The sequence below is a fragment of the Doryrhamphus excisus genome, chromosome 2 (assembly GCF_030265055.1).
Source record: "Doryrhamphus excisus isolate RoL2022-K1 chromosome 2, RoL_Dexc_1.0, whole genome shotgun sequence".
In the NCBI taxonomy this organism is placed as follows: Eukaryota; Metazoa; Chordata; class Actinopteri; order Syngnathiformes; family Syngnathidae; genus Doryrhamphus; species Doryrhamphus excisus.
This window is the reverse complement of record NC_080467.1, coordinates 1,920,002-1,937,715: the sequence shown is the minus strand read 5'-3', so window position 1 is coordinate 1,937,715 and position 17,714 is coordinate 1,920,002. Positions and strand designations below refer to the sequence as shown.

The window sequence follows — 17,714 nt, the reverse complement described above, 5'->3', positions numbered from 1 at the left end:
TACAGGAAGAACAAAATTTAGCTTCAAAAGATAACACATTTCTTTGAGAAGTACAGAATCTGCATTTTTTTTCTGCTGGAAATAGAATTTGCTGTGTTTGTCTGCAGGGGGAAAGAGATCGGCCATGATGTGGACTATATTGTCACCACGCCCGAGGTGGGCAAGGAGGAATGTGTGCTGATCCACGTCATTGATTGCTTTAAAAAGCAAGTAAGTGTAGACCATCTTATTATTTCCACACTAACTATCTGAGTGGCTGATGAGCATTACTTTATAATCTTAATTTTTAGTTTCACTTGATCACAGATTTTCAAAAAATATCGGAATAAATTTTGCATTTTTGTGTCTGAATCTAGCCTATTAGTCAAAAATATGCACATTGAAACATATGTTACCTTTTTGGCATTCAAAGATGCATTTAAAGATGGTGCGATGATATGTAATATTCAACACTGGCCACTAGGTGTCAGTAATGCTACTGTAACATTTGCTGAGACACACAAGCACCAGACTTGCTCGCTGGAACAACAGGCTTTTATTGCAGGTTTGGATTACAGCACAACAAACACAATGATCCCAAACAGGAGCTTCTGCTCTGGCCAAACTTTGAACCTCTGACATCACTTCCTGTCCAACACCGGAACATATTCACTGCAACGCAAGCACGAGTTGATGGCTTCATTCATTCAATCATTTTCTACCGCTTATCCTCACAAGGGTCGCGGGCGTGCTGGAGCCTATCCCAGCTGTCTTCGGGTGGGAGGCGGAGTCCACCCTGGACTGGTGGCCAGCCAATCGCAAGGCACATATAGACAAACAACCATTCACACTCACATTCATACCTATGGACAATTTGGATTGACCAATTAGCCTAGCATGTTTTTGGAATGTGGGAGGAAACCGGAGTATTCGGAGAAAACCCACGCATGCACGGGGAGAACATGCAAACTCCACACAAACATGGCCGGCTGTGTGGCCTGCACGCTAACCACTCGTCCACCATGCAGCCCAAGTCTTATTTTTTGTTATTATGTCTACTATATCTGGTAATACAAATGTAAAGGTAAATATAGGGGTGCTATTTCATGTCTACAGGGCTCTAACTGTATTCAGTCATTGCTCTATGAAAATATTCCATTTATAAATAAGGAATTCTACACTGCGGAAATTCACTTATCACAGTTGGGTCTGGAACCAATGAATCGTGATAAACGAGGGATTAGCATACAGCATGACCAGCACTCCACTGTGATAGTGGAGTTGTGGAGTACAGTGGATCCCCACACATTCATGATTCAGCATAACGCGTCTGAAGGCTCTCGGTCAAAGCTGGAAGGAGGTGCAATGCTGTGAGCCCGCTCAGGGCAAACACTTGCATATTCTACGCACATCTCACCTGTAGCAAAATGATGCATTGGAGGAAACTGGCAGAGTCGGGAATAACACACTTTAAACTTCTCTGCCCTTTTGCACTTTTGTACATTTAACAAACTTCATGCGAAGAGGCACATTTAGCCAACTCAATTTCTTTTTTATTTACACGAAAAGCAGAATTCTCACAAATCTGTTAGTGAGTATTCAGATCGACTGATTCCTCCACCTCACAGGTGTGGCATATTAAGATGCTGATTAGACAGAATCACTATTGCACGGGTGTGGCTTAGGTTGGCCACAGTAAAAGGCCACTGCAATATATGCAGTTTAACTGTACAGGGAAAAAAAGAATCAACCAACTAAAATTAGAAGTGTTGAAGCAACTGATACAACACTCAATTTTGCTTTTCATATTCATGGGAAATAAAGTACATTTCCTGGATCTGCAGCTGTAGTTTTATGGAAATATAATTATAATAATTATAAAGATTATGTACTTCCATTCCATCCATCGACACAATCCTAGATTATGTACTTTTTAATGAAAATGTAGAAAAGAAAAGAAAACCTCCATAAACAGTAATCCCTTGTTTATCACAGTGATAAGTGAATTCTTCATAAAGTCGGATTCCTTATTTATAAATGAAATATTTTTAGAAATAGAAAGCCTGTTCACGGCCTAAATATGATTACTTAACATCACTATCGGCAAACTCCACACAGAGATGCCCAAGCGGGGAATCAAACCCAGGTCTCCTAGCTGAGTGGCCTGCACGCTTACCACTCGGTCACCGTGCAGCCCTAGATTATGTATTTTTAAATGAAAATGTAGAGAAGAAAAGAAAACCTCCATGAACAGTAATCCCTCGTTTATCACAGTGATAAGTGAGTTGTTCATAAATGAAATATTTTTAACAAAATAAAACCTGTTCATGGCCTTGTAAATATGATTACTTAACATCACTATCGCCAAACTCCACACAGAGATGCCCGAACAGGGAATCAAACCTGGATCTCCTAGCTGTGTGGCCTGCGCGCTAACCACCTGAACACCGTGCAGCCCTAGATTATGTATTTTTTAATGAAAATGTAGCGAAGAAAAGAAAACCTCCATAAACAGTAATCCCTCTTTTATCACAGTGATAAGTGAGTTGTTTGTAAATGAAATATTTTTAACAAAATAAAACCTGTTCATGGCCTTGTAAATATGATTACTTAACATCACTATCGCCAAACTCCACACAGAGATGCCCGAGCAGGGAATCAAACCTGGATCTCCTAGCTGTGTGGCCTGCGCGCTAACCACTTGAACACCGTGCAGCCCTAGATTATGTATTTTTTAATGAAAATGTAGAGAAGAAAACCTCCATAAACAGTAATCCCTCGTTTATCACAGTGATAAGTGAGTTGTTCATAAATGAAATATTTTTAACAAAATAAAACCTGTTCACGGCCTTGTAAATATGATTACTTAACATCACTATCGCCAAACTCCACGCAGGGATGCCCGAGCAGGGAATCAAACCTGGATCTCCTAGCTGTGTGGCCTGCGCGCTAACCACTTGAACACCGTGCAGCCCTAGATTATGTATTTTTTAATGAAAATGTAGAGAAGAAAAGAAGACCTCCATAAACAGCAATCCCTCGTTTATCACAGTGATAAGTGAATTGTTTGTAAAGTAGGATTCCTCATTTATAAATGACATATTTTTAGAAATAGAAAACCTGTTCACGGCCTTGTAAATATGATTACTTAACATCACTATCGCCATCTAGAAAGGAAATAACATTGTACACTCACATTACCAATATTATAAACATAATAAGAAAGGACATTTAAAGCCTGTTGTTCCAGCGATCAAGTCTGGTGCTTGTGTGCCTCCATAAACATTAATCCCTCGTTTATCACAGTGATAAGTGAATTGTTCGTAAAGTAGGATTCCTTATTTACAAATGAAATATTTTTAGAAATAGAAAACCTGTTCACGGCCTTGTAAATATGATTACTTAACATCACTATCGCCAAACTCCACACAGAGGTGCCCGAGCGGGGAATCAAACCCGGATCTCCTAGCTGTGTGGCGTGCACGCTAACCACTCTGTCACCGTGCAGCCCTAGATTATGTATTTTTTAATGAAAATGTAGAGAAGAAAAGAAGACCTCCATAAACAGTAATCCCTCGTTTATCACAGTAATAAGTGAGTTGTTCATAAATGAAATATTTTTAACAAAATAAAACCTGTTCATGGCCTTGTAATTATGATTACTTAACATCACTATCGCCATCTAGAAAGGAAATAACATTGTACACTCATATTACCAATATTATAAACATAATAAGAAAGGACATTTAAAGCCTGTTGTTCCGGCGATCAAGTCCGGTGCTTGTAATTAATTACAGTAATTAATTAATTCATATATTTTGGAAAAAACTGATAAAGCCATAAAATTGAAAGCACAAGGTGGCGAGGGATTACCGCATCTACACACGCAAACACGTATTTGTTGATGAAGAGCCCAACATCCTGCAGGACGGAGTCGTTCAGAGTAACTCTTGTCAGCGTTCTAACCTCCATCGCTTTTTGTGTCCACGCCTACACGCCCCTCATGTCCTTCAAAGGTGCAGGACAATCATTACCTCCTACTTGCTTCACATTATAACGGCGCTCTCGCCATTTGCTGCCACTTGTCCACCGCAGGCCGAGCTGGCGAACGGAAGGTGTGAACAGCGTGTGGACATGTGGCGGTAATAAATATCTAAAATGGAAGTTGGAACGGCCTACTGTGAGCGGAGGGTGACTTGAGCAGATAGAACAGGTGTTGGGAATCTTTAAGGAGGCGTTCCTCTATCCAGCAGGCGGGATACAGGAAGAGGCGGAGCGGGACAAGTCAGCAGGGACCGGGACACGAGACGGTGATTAAATGATGTAACAAAGGTTGGCTCTAAGCCGTGCGACCTTGTCATCGGCAATCAGGTCCCAGAGGGCCCACAAGCCTTCACTCGGCTAATATTAGGGGCAGTTCTTTTCAACTTCCTCTACCCATCTTGTTCAGCTTGTAGGAAGTTAGAAATGTCCTTGCAAAACAAACGCCATTGTGGTTTTAGTGCCGATTTTTAAAGCATCACTTAAGGTCAGAGGCAAGGTCAGCACCAGATTCAGGGTTATGCTTTTATTGCTTTTATTCGTTTATCATCCGCGTCTCTGAATACCACATCATGTTGTTCTCCAAAGGCCGAGCTCGGTGTGCGTCGCTCGCCCGCCGTCGTAATGCAATTCAGTTTTATTGTTCTGCATTTGAGTCGGGTCAATGCAGTTAGAGATTCAAGTGTTTTTTTTTTTTTTTCCCCGCCGCTTGGATAAGTGATTCAGGCGGTGCTGCCCACACAGCTGAGATTAAATTTCACCCTTACATCTAAATCAAATCTAACCACTTTGACTGGCATTTAGGGCACACACACCTACTTCATTTCCGACTCGGAATCAAAGTCAAGGCGCCGTTCAAAGCCTTCTGGCTGAGACACGCTAATCTGCAACTTGGAAGCACATTTTTCCCAAGTTTTCTTTCTTTGACTCCGCAAGTCAGGCAAATGACAAAGATGAGATCCCGGTTCCTTGCTTCCATCGCCATATTTTATTTGTCCTTTGGATGTTGGCTGCTGGGCAAAGACGACCACTCATCGCTATCTCAACAAACAAGCCACAAGTAGTAGATTACAGAAAAAAACATACAGATCCTAATCATGGAGTGTTTTTTCAGTCCTCAAAGGCAAAAAGCTTTTGGGGAAAGATTATCATCCCGCCTGCTCTCCTTCTCTGTAATTCCTTCTGTAAACTCCGCAATGAGCTTACTCTCAGATGTTTGCTGACATTACCTGCTGCTTGGGAGATGATTAAAGAGCGCCATCGGGCTAAACAGTCCCCCGCGATACTGAGAAGGGAACTTCATGACATCCTGTTTTCTTTTTTTATTTATTGTAGATTTGTGAGTCTGTGTGTGTCACACAGAAAGACTTAGGCATGGAGAAGCTACACTTGATGTACGCTGGAGGGGTCGGCAACCCGAGCGTATGTATTCAATGTATTCAGGTACTTAATGGTCCACGCAGCTGTCACCAGAACCATTATTTTTTTTCTCTGAAGCCATCAATTTAATTCAAGGCCAAATGCAATGTTCCCGCAGAGGGAAGTGAAAAACATGGTGGAAAAAGACATAGTGTCCTTCTCACACAACTAGCTTTCATTTTCATGAGCTTTAATGCTGCCCTTATGAACCTCACCATCTAACCAGGGACTGTCACCAACCCTACTCGGCTAGTCTGCTCAGCATGAAGTCAACTTAAAGAATCAGTTTACCTTGCTATTATTGGATGGTGAATGGTTTCGATGAATGAATCTGGAATTGCAGAAAGAAAGTGAAAGCAATCCACGGGTGCAGTCAAGGGTGACATTTCAAGAATTGGCCCGTGGCAGCGCAAGCGATGGGTTTCACTGTGGATAACGAGCGAGTTCAATAATGACGCTACTTTGCATGTCGGTGTTTTTGCTCAATGTTCGAACATCAGGCACTCCCCTGTGAGACCAAGCTCCGAACCTGGGGAGACAGAGCCTTCTCCATCGCTGCCCCCACTCTCTGGAACTCTTTGCCCCACTCACTCCGTGCTTGCCCTGACCTTCCCACCTTCAAAAAACAACTCAAAACCCACCTCTTTAAATCTGTTTTTAATGTCTAACCTTCTATATCTGACTGCTGTGCCCCGCCCCGCTTTTTTAACTGTGTACTAACCAATGAATGTTGTATTTTGGTGTTTGGTCTTTTATTCTGTTTACTTGCTCTATTCAACTTCATTCTTTTGTAAAGTGTCTTTGAGTATCTTGAAAAGCGCTATACAAATAAAATGTATTATTATTATTATTATTATTATTATCTTGAATTTCCACACTATTTTGAAAATCCAGTGCACCTGGGAAGTTGCCTGTCTGAAAAATGCTTATGAAATTGTGTTATTTAATTAATTACGTTATATTTTTTTGTGTATTTAACGCATGTGCACCAGAGCAAGCACGCCTCGGATTGATGGGTGTGTCGTCATCGCACAGTGGAGCACAGTTAAAAATGACAGTACATGTATTCATCAAAGGGAATGACAATTTTGATGTTAAATGGGTGTGTCTTTCAACCCCCTGTTACAAATTATGATGGCAAATATGATGACTTAAAACCCATGTGACATCACTATGACGCGTGTTATACGATACTAGGTGGTTGTACAAAGTAAGTAATTGGTAAAGGTAACACAAAGACCAGAAGACCACAGAGACCACTGGTCTTCAACCTAAGCTGTGCTCCTGTAAATAGTTCAAGTGTGAAATAAAACTCAAGAAAAGCGACTGGAGTTGAGTTGATAAAGCGTCCTGGATGATCTTCTCTGCAAACTCCAGTCCAAAGTCCGAAGTCCAAAAGAACTTCAGTTCATAACCATGGCAGCAGTTGGTGAACGGAGAAGAGATCTTCATGCTCCTAGCCAAACTTTGGATGATCCAAGACTCAATAAAATGGAGGATCCACTTTCAGAACTAAAAAGGCTCAAGTGGCAGTGGACCACTGCGAAATGCTCCATCACAAGGAAAGTTAACCTTATCCCCAAACGCGTGGTTAAGGTCACGGAAAGCGAGTTCCGGAAGGAGGTTGCTCGACTCTATGGAAATCGTTGTGAAGTAAGGGAAGCAAAAAAGACCAAACTCTTTGCGGTGAAGACAACTGAGGTAAAGGAGCACTTGGAAGACCAAGTTGAAGAAATGAACACAAAGTTCACAGAAACTGATCATTTCGTCCAGGCCGTCCAGATCAAAGCCACTCGTCTACTCCCCGTGTTCCGTGGTTTCCACCACGCAAGGGACCACCATAACAAGTATCTTCAAGAAGACGAGGACAATCCGTTGAAAGCAAATTGTGAGCTGGCTCATTTGCAAAATGAGATTCTGAGGATTGGGAGACAAAACGAAAACCTGCTCACTGTGGTAAAAGTTCTGGGGAGCCATGTGACCATCATCAAGGAAAACCAAGAGAACCTAGTTGCTGAGTTGCATCACCTCGAATCTCTGGAGGACAAAAACCAAACAGAAATGTATCATCTCAGAACCGAGCTGCAGACGGTCAGATCAAGGCTACAAGATCAAGATGCTCTAGCGAGGCGTATCGATGAAGCTGAAATTCTCATGAAGAAGGGATGGGCCCAGCGTACTTACTTAAGCAACAAACTACAGGACCTTGAGGGAGCCAACGTCGTCCTGGAGAAGCAGAATGAGATGATTAGGGAGGAGTTGGAAAACAGTAAATCCGTCCAGAATCAACAGAGTCAGCAGATTGCACACCTAAAGGCAACTCTGAAAGATCATGAACTCTCCAGTGAGGAAGTTCAGTTCCTCCTCTGCGGTAAAGACGGTACGATAGAAAAGCAAAGAAGGAAGATGGATTACCATCAGGAGGTCACAGAGGAGCTTCATGCTTTCATTAATGGCCAAAGACAAAAAATATATGATCTTGAAAGTCAGTTGGAGCAGACGGAGGAGTTGCTTGCAGAAAAAGGCTGCCACTTGGGAGCTTTTTGGGAGCCCATGGTTGGATTGGAGCTGGACACTCAGGAGAAACTCTTTCAAGAACAGACTGAAGATTCCGAACAATCCAGTCTGATCAAACAAAATCAGCCCCCAAGTTTGAAGGTTGAAACAGAGATTGCAGATCTGATGGCATGTGTAAAGGGTCTTCAAGAAAAACAAACCATTCTAATGGAGCACAACAAGTCCCTGAGTGAGGAACTGAAACTGCTTAAACGTTGGTGTGAGGAGATGGGAGTCGGGAAAGAAGAACTGAAGCCATCGCCAGATCTTCAAGAACGTACGGGCACTCAAGACAGACCGACTGGTTGCATTGTTCAGGCAGCTATACAAGAGTAAACATTTCTTCCATGGAAGAGGTTCTTCCAGAAGACAACCATGTCGCTCCCATGTCTGATACCTTGACTCTCCCAACCTCGCCCAATGGTCAAGAGGAACTTGACAAAACCATTCAAGACTGGGAGGAACTGCTACACCAAAGCTTCAACAGCTAACAAAATCTTTGTTCTCCCAGGATGCAACATCCTTCAAAAAAGAAACTGAGGAATATGTACAACTTGCATGAATCAAACTCCACACAAGTTCCACAATACCAGACTGGCAAGGAAGACCGAATGAAATCACATACTCCTCTGGTCCACCGGTCCACTTCAGTGCCAACAAACTTCTACGAAGGCAAGCCAGGAGAAGGCCAAGCAATTTCCAATTTGAAGGTTGGAAACACTCAAAAAGCTGGTGTGACCAGATGCTAAATCTTCTAAAAGCCTGGTACAAATTATGATGGCAATTATGATGACTTAATACCCATAACCCATAACAATGACACGCATTAGGTTGTACAAAGTACATAAGTGGTAACGGACAGTACGATGAATGAACAGAGAACCAGAGAGACTAGCGGCTATCAACCTTACCTGTGCTTCTGTATGTAGTTGAAGTGTGAAATAAAACTCAAGAAAATCTACTGGAGGTGAGTTGATAAAGTATAGTTCTCCCCCCATTCTGTGTGGAAGTGGTATGTTTCGGACTTTTTTTTTATCTTCCCCAGTCAGTTTCAAACATTTTCTTACATGTAGTATTCAATACATTGGAAGCTAAGTAGTTCTAGGTCGGTTAATTGGTTCCAGACCCAAAAGGGAAAAGTGAATTTCCGAAAAGTAGTATTTAATATTTTTTCTGCAGAAAAAACACATAAAGAACTTCAGAATTGTTTTAGCATAGATTAGATGGTAAAACATTCATTCATTCATTTTCTACCACTTATCCTAAAGAGGGCCTTTTATTGTGGCCAGTCTAAGACACACCTGTGCAATAATGATGCTGTCTAATCAGCACTTTATGCCACACTCGTTAGGTGGATGGATTAGCTGTGAGATCAGCTCATAGAAGACAGCGTTGCAGTCTTGTGCAGAGTGTAAATATGACTTGCTTGACCAGGGGTCGGGAACCTTTTTGGCTACAAGAGCCATGAAGACCAGATATTTTAAAATGTGTATCTGTGAGAGCCATATACATTTTTTTAAACATTGAATGCAATAAAATGTGTGCATTTTTATGTAAGACCAACAGTTTTAGATATAATGGGCTCTAATTACGTAGACCAGGCACACTACCCCTCGCCAATGGGGTGTGGCCAGCACACTTTCGTGAGCAGCGCAGTGTCTAATAATAAATCAAATACTTGCTGCCATTAATGCAACTTCTGCTGCTGCATGGTTTTGCACCGTACTCAGTATATTTCATTCTTTTGGCCATCTTTGCCAGAAGGCTTGGATCTGCAGCTTTAGCTAGGTGACTAAAGGAGGAAAGTTTACATTTACATCTTAATGACCGAGGTACACTACCGCATTACCCAGTAATAATCGAGTTTTGGTGTTTGACCTGGAAAATATCATCAGGAAAGATAGATATGGTCGGCCGTATTGCAGTAGAAAATAGATGGACGGATTAAAATGCATAAGAAAGTTGTTGATTTTGAATATTTTTAACAGTGATTTCTGTGATGTTTACTTTAAAATGTTAGCAAACATACATTTTTATTGTGGTAAATGCTTGAGAGCCAGATACAGTCATCAAAAGAGCCCTACCTGGCTCCCGAGCCATAGGTTCCCTACCTCTGTGCTAGACGCTTGAGTCTTTGCTAGGTAGGGATGGTGAAGGTGAAAGACCTATGGCGCCTTTATCACCAAAGCACTTAAACTAATCTTTGCAACATTTAGTGATAACGCTTGAGTTGGGCATAAGCATACCGTAATTAAAGAAGAACTATCCTGAAGTAATTTAAATGTAATCACAGCTCAAGGAGAAACAGCAGAAGCATAGAAGATTATACAGTATTATCTGCATAGAGATGAATTTAGGAATTATTACCAACAGAGGGAAGGAAAATGGAGAAGAAAGTGGGAGCAAGTATTGAACCCCTGGGAACGTATGAGGAGCGGAAGTCTAAATTAACATGCTGAACCCTATTAGAGAGGTCGTTAGATAAACAAGCCAACGGATGACCTGAAAAGAATCTACAATTTATATTAAGACGGAATGATCCACAGAGCCAGATGCTCCCGCTACTTCCATGAATAATGTTTTATAGCCTTTACACCAGGGGTGTCCAAAGTACGGCCTGCAAATGTTTGGTTTTATTGGCTTCACAGCACATCTTAAAAATATAACAAAACAAAAAAACAACAAAAATCACAAGAATAAAGTCAAAATATTAAGAAAAAAAAAACGAAAAACCCTCAACTAAACTTTGAAGTAGTTCAAAATTTAATGTAAACTATTCATATTTAACAACTAAAATAGATTTTTTCCCCCAGTTAATTCCACTGTTTACCAAATTGATTAATTCATTGGATACACAACATCTGTCCCCTTTGAAAATGGAGTAGACGTCTTGTTTATTCTTTTGCGGACTTTGAATAAATACAACAAGTCTGATGTCAGAGGGCTGTTTTTAGTGCTATTTTAAAATGGATGGATGGATGGATGGATGGATGGACAGAGGGAATTGGGCAAATTGTGTCACAGTTCCATGCCTGTAAAGATTATTGCAAATAAGCCGAATTTACTGTAAAATAAGCGGGGAAATTCCCACTCTCACACAATAATGACCCCTCCAAAATGACCACAGGTAATTGTGGTTGCGTGGATACCGTCACAGTTGGGTCACGTAGCAAAAAAAATGCTTGAGGTGCAATCAAAATTTGAAGACCTGTTGAAAAATTGCAAGAATTTACATTTGAAGAGGCCGCACAGAGTGGTTAGCATGTAGGCCACACAGTCAGAAGATCGGGTAGATCTGGGTTCGATTTTCGATGTATGGGTTTTCTCCGGGTACTCCAGTTTCAAAAACATTCCAAAAAAACAAAAACCAAGTTCCTGACTTATGTCTTAGAAACCATGGATGTTGAGTCTACAGCCACCCTTCCTAATGCTGTGGATTCATTCTCATGTTGTGCAGTTAGGAGTCAAACTCCATTTGGGGAGAGATACCTACAAATGAGACACAGTGTGCATCTGAATATAATTCTGCTGTAATGGGAAAGCAGATTAATGCAAGGAAACTCACTTACATAACACAGTAATCTTGCTATGAATGCAATGGTTTGACCTTGGGATAAATTCAATTTATTTTATAGGTAAGAGAGAAAAAAACATGTTTTGAAATATAATGTTATTAGAGGTCTAACAGCCGCCTGGAACACATTTTTTCTTTCCAAAATGTTCGTATATGACGTGCGACCGTATGACATATTGAGCAACTTCTAGCTGTCTGTCTCCAACTTTCTTACTGTGTGTAAACTGGGATCCTCGTATAGCGTCGCTTTTGGCAGTTATACAGTCATGGGCTTTAGATGAAGGTTGACCGTTTTTTTCGCCTGTCAGGACCCCTGGGTGCCAACTTGAGTGAGATAGACCGGCTGTCCTTTTTTAAAGTCACTTGTCAAGACTTCTACAAATATATATATATATATATTTCCTGATGAATTATTTATCCAGACTTTGACTTTCTCATATACGGTATATCCTACACTGCAGACTTTTCTCCTTTCTGCTCTCACCAGGGAATTGTTCTTTACTGTGATTACCAGCCCTCCACCTTTCACATATCCAAGCTCCCTTGCCAGAAATATGACGCAATGGACTACTTCGCTAAGTGCTTCCTTATCCTGAGACTGGAGGCCGGCCAGGTGGATGGAGGTCTCAGCTGTGATGAGGACGACGACAGGGGCTGGAAAGCAGTACGTCTGGACTTGGTATCTCCACCGATGGATCGTTATGCCTTTGCTCTCCTGGGATGGACTGGCTCCACGGTATGGCTGGGGTGAAATCATGCATATTGGTTTCTCCGTATATAAGCTTGGACATATTTATGACTAAATTGCTTTATGTAAATGCTGCTAAGTATAGATACGTGTATCGTCAAAAACATATATTTCACCCATAATTGCTAGCCTTACCATAGAAAGACGTTATAGCCCATCATTTATTTTTTTTTTCCTTTTCTTTCCCAACAGCAGTTTGACAGAGATCTGAGGAGATTTGCTCGGTTAGAGAAAAGGATGATTTTGGACAACCATGCTCTTTACGACAAAACTAAGGTACAGTCGATTTTAATTAACACTTTCAAACCCAGCCATTTTGCAAACAACAACCCCTTCAGGTCTTTGAAGGCACACATATCGTGTTCTATGGCTAAAGAAAGGTTAGATTCCTGTCTTTCATCAGAAAAAAACAGTTTATAATCTTTACCTTTATTTAGTAATCATCAACAGAACATTTATTAAGTTTCAGGAAAATATCAGCTCCTAACTAAAAAGGGAGAAAAACATATTTTTGTGAAAAGATACATTTCAAGCACTTTGGCACAAATATTTTTTGCTTTTAATTTTTTGTGCAGTGGCACAAAGCCTTGCACCGTTTTCACACTTCATGACAAATGTACTCCCAGTATTGCATACCACTGCAGGGACCAAATTCCCTGCAAATGCCAAGGTGACGTTACAATTTACACACACGTTGTTGTGTTGATGAAGTCTGAGGTGAATTTTGACTTGAAAAACAACATTTAGCCTTCTTTTGTCTTTGTGGTTTTCTTTTGACAGTGTAAACCTGAGCTTAAAAAATAACTTCCAAACTTTCTTCCAAAAGATGTGTAGATTATTAAAACAGGAAAGTTTTATATTGCTGTACTACCAGGACAAGAAAACAAAACATTGTGGCGACCATCAATCTCTGAGACAGCTCTCTCCAAAGCTTGTATTTATCCATTCATTGCATCTCACCTCATTTCCAATGCATGGGGCTGTTTGAGCTGTGGGGGAGGGGGGGGCGACGAAGGCATATCAGTGTGCAGATCGACATGGAAGCCACCCTGTCACTGCGGCGGCCCCCCGGGGACAGAGGTCAGGGCCTCAGGATCACTGTGTGGCACTTTTATGACAGTTTTTATACACAACTCGGCAACTCAGATGGTGTTTATTAAAATGCAGGGGCAAACCTTGGCTTGCTGACAGTGCAGCCATCCGTGCACTGAAATGGACAGGAGAAGTCACACATAAACATACGCATATATTTAAGCATTTCCTTAGCTGGAGGTCAGATACTAGGCTTTGGGGGCGAAGTTAGCACAACGATTCAGTATTAGACCTACAAAAAGTTAGTATGGAAGACAATCTGTAGTCACTCCCCCTTTTATAGCTTTAAAGGGCACCTATTATGCTTTTTCCACTTTTCTGACCCATAAATGTAGTTAGACATTTATATTATATAGCTTCTGAGCTCCACGCTACCTCTGACAAAGTGTGTCCGACAATGAGTGATCCTCCTCACGTCACACGTGGGTGGATGGATGGATGGACGGACGGATGGATGGACAGACGGACGGACGGACGGACAGACGGATGGATGGATGCATGGATGGATGGACGAACGGATGGATGGATGCATGGATGCATGGATGGATGGATGGATGGATGGATGAACGGACGGATGATGGATGGACGGATGGATGGATGGATGGATGGACGGAAGGACGGATGGATGGATGACGGACTGATGGATGGACGGATGCATGGATGGATGGATGGATGGACAGATGCATGGATGGACGAATGGTTGGATGGATGGATAGACAGACGGATGGACGGACGGCTTCTCCTGAGCTCCATGACTCCAGTGTTGCGACATTACCCCTCTGAGTTCATACACGGTAAGTCAGGGGTCTCCAGCCAGTAGATCATGAGCTGCCAGTATCTCCTAAACACTTTTCAATTAGCTTTCCAAAGAAAAATTAGCATAATAGATGCCCTTTAACAGGTTCCATACTTGTGGGAAGAACATTTTGGAGGTGAGAGATCAGTGATGTTGGATGACAGGGCATGAAAGGTTCTGTGTTGGTTAATTCTAGACATGCTCCATGTCGGCTTTCTTACCGATATCCGCTATGCTGGTTAATGTTGTCCAACAACAAACCAGTAAGACAAGCTAGCTGACATTGTGAGCAGAATAGGTGGAGCCAAGGTGTCAGCGGGGTCTGAAGATCTCATCTCCGCTATTTGCGGCTGATGTCGTCCTGATGACCTCATCAGGCTGTGATCTTCAGTGTTTACTTGGGCGGTTTGCAGCTGAGTGTGAAGCTTCTGGGAAGAGACTCAGCACCTACACATCTGAGGATAGTCTCATCATGGTTCTCAGTCGGAAACAGCACTGTTTGGATGGATGGATGGATGGATAGATGGGTAGATGGATGGATGGATGGATGGACGGACGGACGGATGGATGGATGGATGGATGGACGAATGGATAGATGGACGGACGGACGGACGGACGGACGGATGGATGGATGGACGGATGCATGGATGCATGGATGCATGGATGCATGGATGGATGGACGAACGGATGGATGGATGCATGGATGGATGGATAGATGGATGAACGGGACGGATGGATGGACGGATGGATGGATGACGGACTGATGGATGGACAGATGTATGGATGGATGGATGGATGGACAGATGCATGGATGGACAAATGGATGGACGGACGGATGGACGGACGGATGGATGCATGGATGGATGGACAGACGGATGGATGGATGGATGGATGGATGCAAGGATGGATGGATGAACGGATGGATGGATGGATGCATGGATGGACGGATGGATGGATGGACGGACGGATGGATGGAAGGAAGGATGGATGGATGACGGACTGATGGATGGACGGATGCATGGATGGATGGATGGATGGACAGATGCATGGATGGACGAATGGTTGGATGGATGGATAGACAGACGGATGGACGGACGGACGGACGGACAGACGGATGGGTGGATGGATGGATGAATGGACAGACGGACGGATGGATGGACAGACAGATGGACGGACGGACGGACGGATGGATGCATGGATGGATGGACCGATGGATGGATGCATGGATGGATGGACGAACGGATGGATGGATGGATGGATGGATGGATGGATGCATGGATGGATGGATGGATGGATGGATGGATGAACGGACGGATGATGGATGGACAGATGGATGGATGGATGGACAGACGGATGGATGGAAGGACGGATGGATGGATGACGGACTGATGGATGGACAGATGCATGGATGGACGAATGTTTGGATGGATGGATAGACAGACGGATGGACGGACGGACGGACGGATGGGTGGATGGATGGATGGACAGACGGACGGATGGATGGACAGACGGATGGGCGGACGGATGGATGGATGGATGTCGAAGCTGTGCCAGTATTTCACACCAGTTCCTACTTCAAGGTAATCATAAAGCTAAACAGATGCATTCAGTTAGAACTCCACTCTTGTCAGATACACGCTTTCATACAACCAAGCAGCTTTCATTACCACAGTCAAGATAAAGACGTACATTTTTAAATATTGTGCTATACTGTGGATAAGAGAGGAGGAGTCAGGCTTTTTTTTTTGTTCCAATAGATCATTGTTCTAAAATGACCCTTTCTACTTTTTCCCATCAGTTCAAAGTGTCTTGCAGTTGGGTGTCAAAGAAACATGGCAACCATGAGTATGGTTGTCTGATTAAAGGGGAGACCACTCAGCTAAGGACCAAAGACGGTCATTTAGAGGACTTTAATCTAGTGGGCTTCAGAGAGGGTCTCAGTGGACACAAGCTGCCCTCTGTCTTATTATAAAATGCTTAAAAAAGATAAGAGATAACAGTGCTGTACTGAAACTAATGATCTCCTCCCAATTAAGTGCTCGCTCAGGGGGAATCTTTGAGGAGCCTTGACGACTGGCACGCCGAGGCACAATAACTCTGGATTCGCATAAATAGGGCTTAAACTTGAACAATCCAGTTTGTTTCTAGAGGTTACCACCATGGCAGCTGAAACAGTGTAAATTGTCAAATGTGATCCCTTAGCACATTGATTTTTGTATATGCAGGAATTCCATAAAGTCTTGAAAATCAAAACTATGTGATGGAAATGCTCTGCGGGGGAAGACATTTCTTATGCCATTACCAGTTCCTTCTCTGAGACTCCTCCCAGGTTGACAGGTTACCAAAATCTTGCTGCAGGAACCAAATTGCTTTCATTGGAGGAAATGGCAAGATCAGCAGCGACAGGAATCAGATCAGTCAGAAGTGCTCACTGAGTTGCAACTTCTTGTAGGAAGGAGTCTGTCAGAGTTCCTCCTTGCACAAAGGAGCATACTGCAGCCCTGGTCATGTTGCGTACATACTGGAGGAGCGCGACTTCAGCAATTTTGTGGGCTGCTGATATCGTCTTATGCTGTGACTAGTGGCGATGGCACTAGAAACATGCAAAAATGAGGAACACAGAGGAAAGTTGTGAGCGACCACCATTTGCAAAATTATTTCTTACTAAGTACCCAATTTCCACCTGTTCTTTGTACCATTTGCACAACAACTGGGGGGAATTATTTCATAATACAATAATCCCTTATTTATCACAATTAATTGCTCCCAGACCAGACTGTGATAAGTGAATTTCGGCTTTATTTACAAATATCTTATCTTAAACAGGTTTCCTATGCTCGAACAAAAAAAAATATTCTAAGATAAGATATGCCTTTATTCGTCCCTCAGTGGGGAAATTTGCATCGCACAGCAAGAGTACAGAATCAGTTAAGCAGTACAAAATACACAATATAGAAAAATAAACAATATAAACAACCCAAGTATTAACCAAATCAACAGTTTTACCCAGAGTTATATACAAATACAGTATGCAGATAATATGAAACGAGATGAGATATATGACTGAGATTTTGCTAGTGAGTTAATATGAGGCATTATAGAAGTACTTCACATAGAACATTTAGAGCGTTAATATTAATAATAATTCCAACCTTCTAAATAAGGTTTTGTAACATTATTTTAGATATGAAATAACACCACTATAGTCTCTATAGTACAATTGTATTAGCCAATCTAGTAGACATAAGCGAAAAGAAGAGAGTAGAATCATCTCACAGTAGAATCAGCAGTAGAATCCTCTGCATTGAGATGAGGTGGTTTTGGTATTTGGTCAGGATGCCTCCCCGACGTCTCCATGGGGAGTTGCTTAGGATCGGAGGCGTCGAGGAAAACCCAAGACACGTTGAAGAGACTACGGGCTCTAATTTTGTAGACCAGGCAGGGGTGCCAACTTTGCGCACCCACGCCTCCGTCCCTCCCAAAGAGGGACGAGAGCAGGCGTGACAGGG

The 17,714-nt window shown here is 42.3% G+C and overlaps 1 protein-coding gene across 1 annotated transcript in view; it reads left to right on the top strand.

Moving 5' to 3' along the window:
- The window catches only part of dntt (deoxynucleotidyltransferase, terminal), an 88,272-nt gene that overhangs the window by 41,339 nt on the left and 29,219 nt on the right, over nt 1-17,714 (top strand). Inside the window, exons 8-10 of the mRNA XM_058064827.1 lie at nt 108-210; nt 12,057-12,305; nt 12,510-12,593. Of these exons, the coding sequence (XP_057920810.1) occupies nt 108-210; nt 12,057-12,305; nt 12,510-12,593 (436 nt within the window). The remainder of the gene's footprint in view (nt 1-107; nt 211-12,056; nt 12,306-12,509; nt 12,594-17,714) is intronic.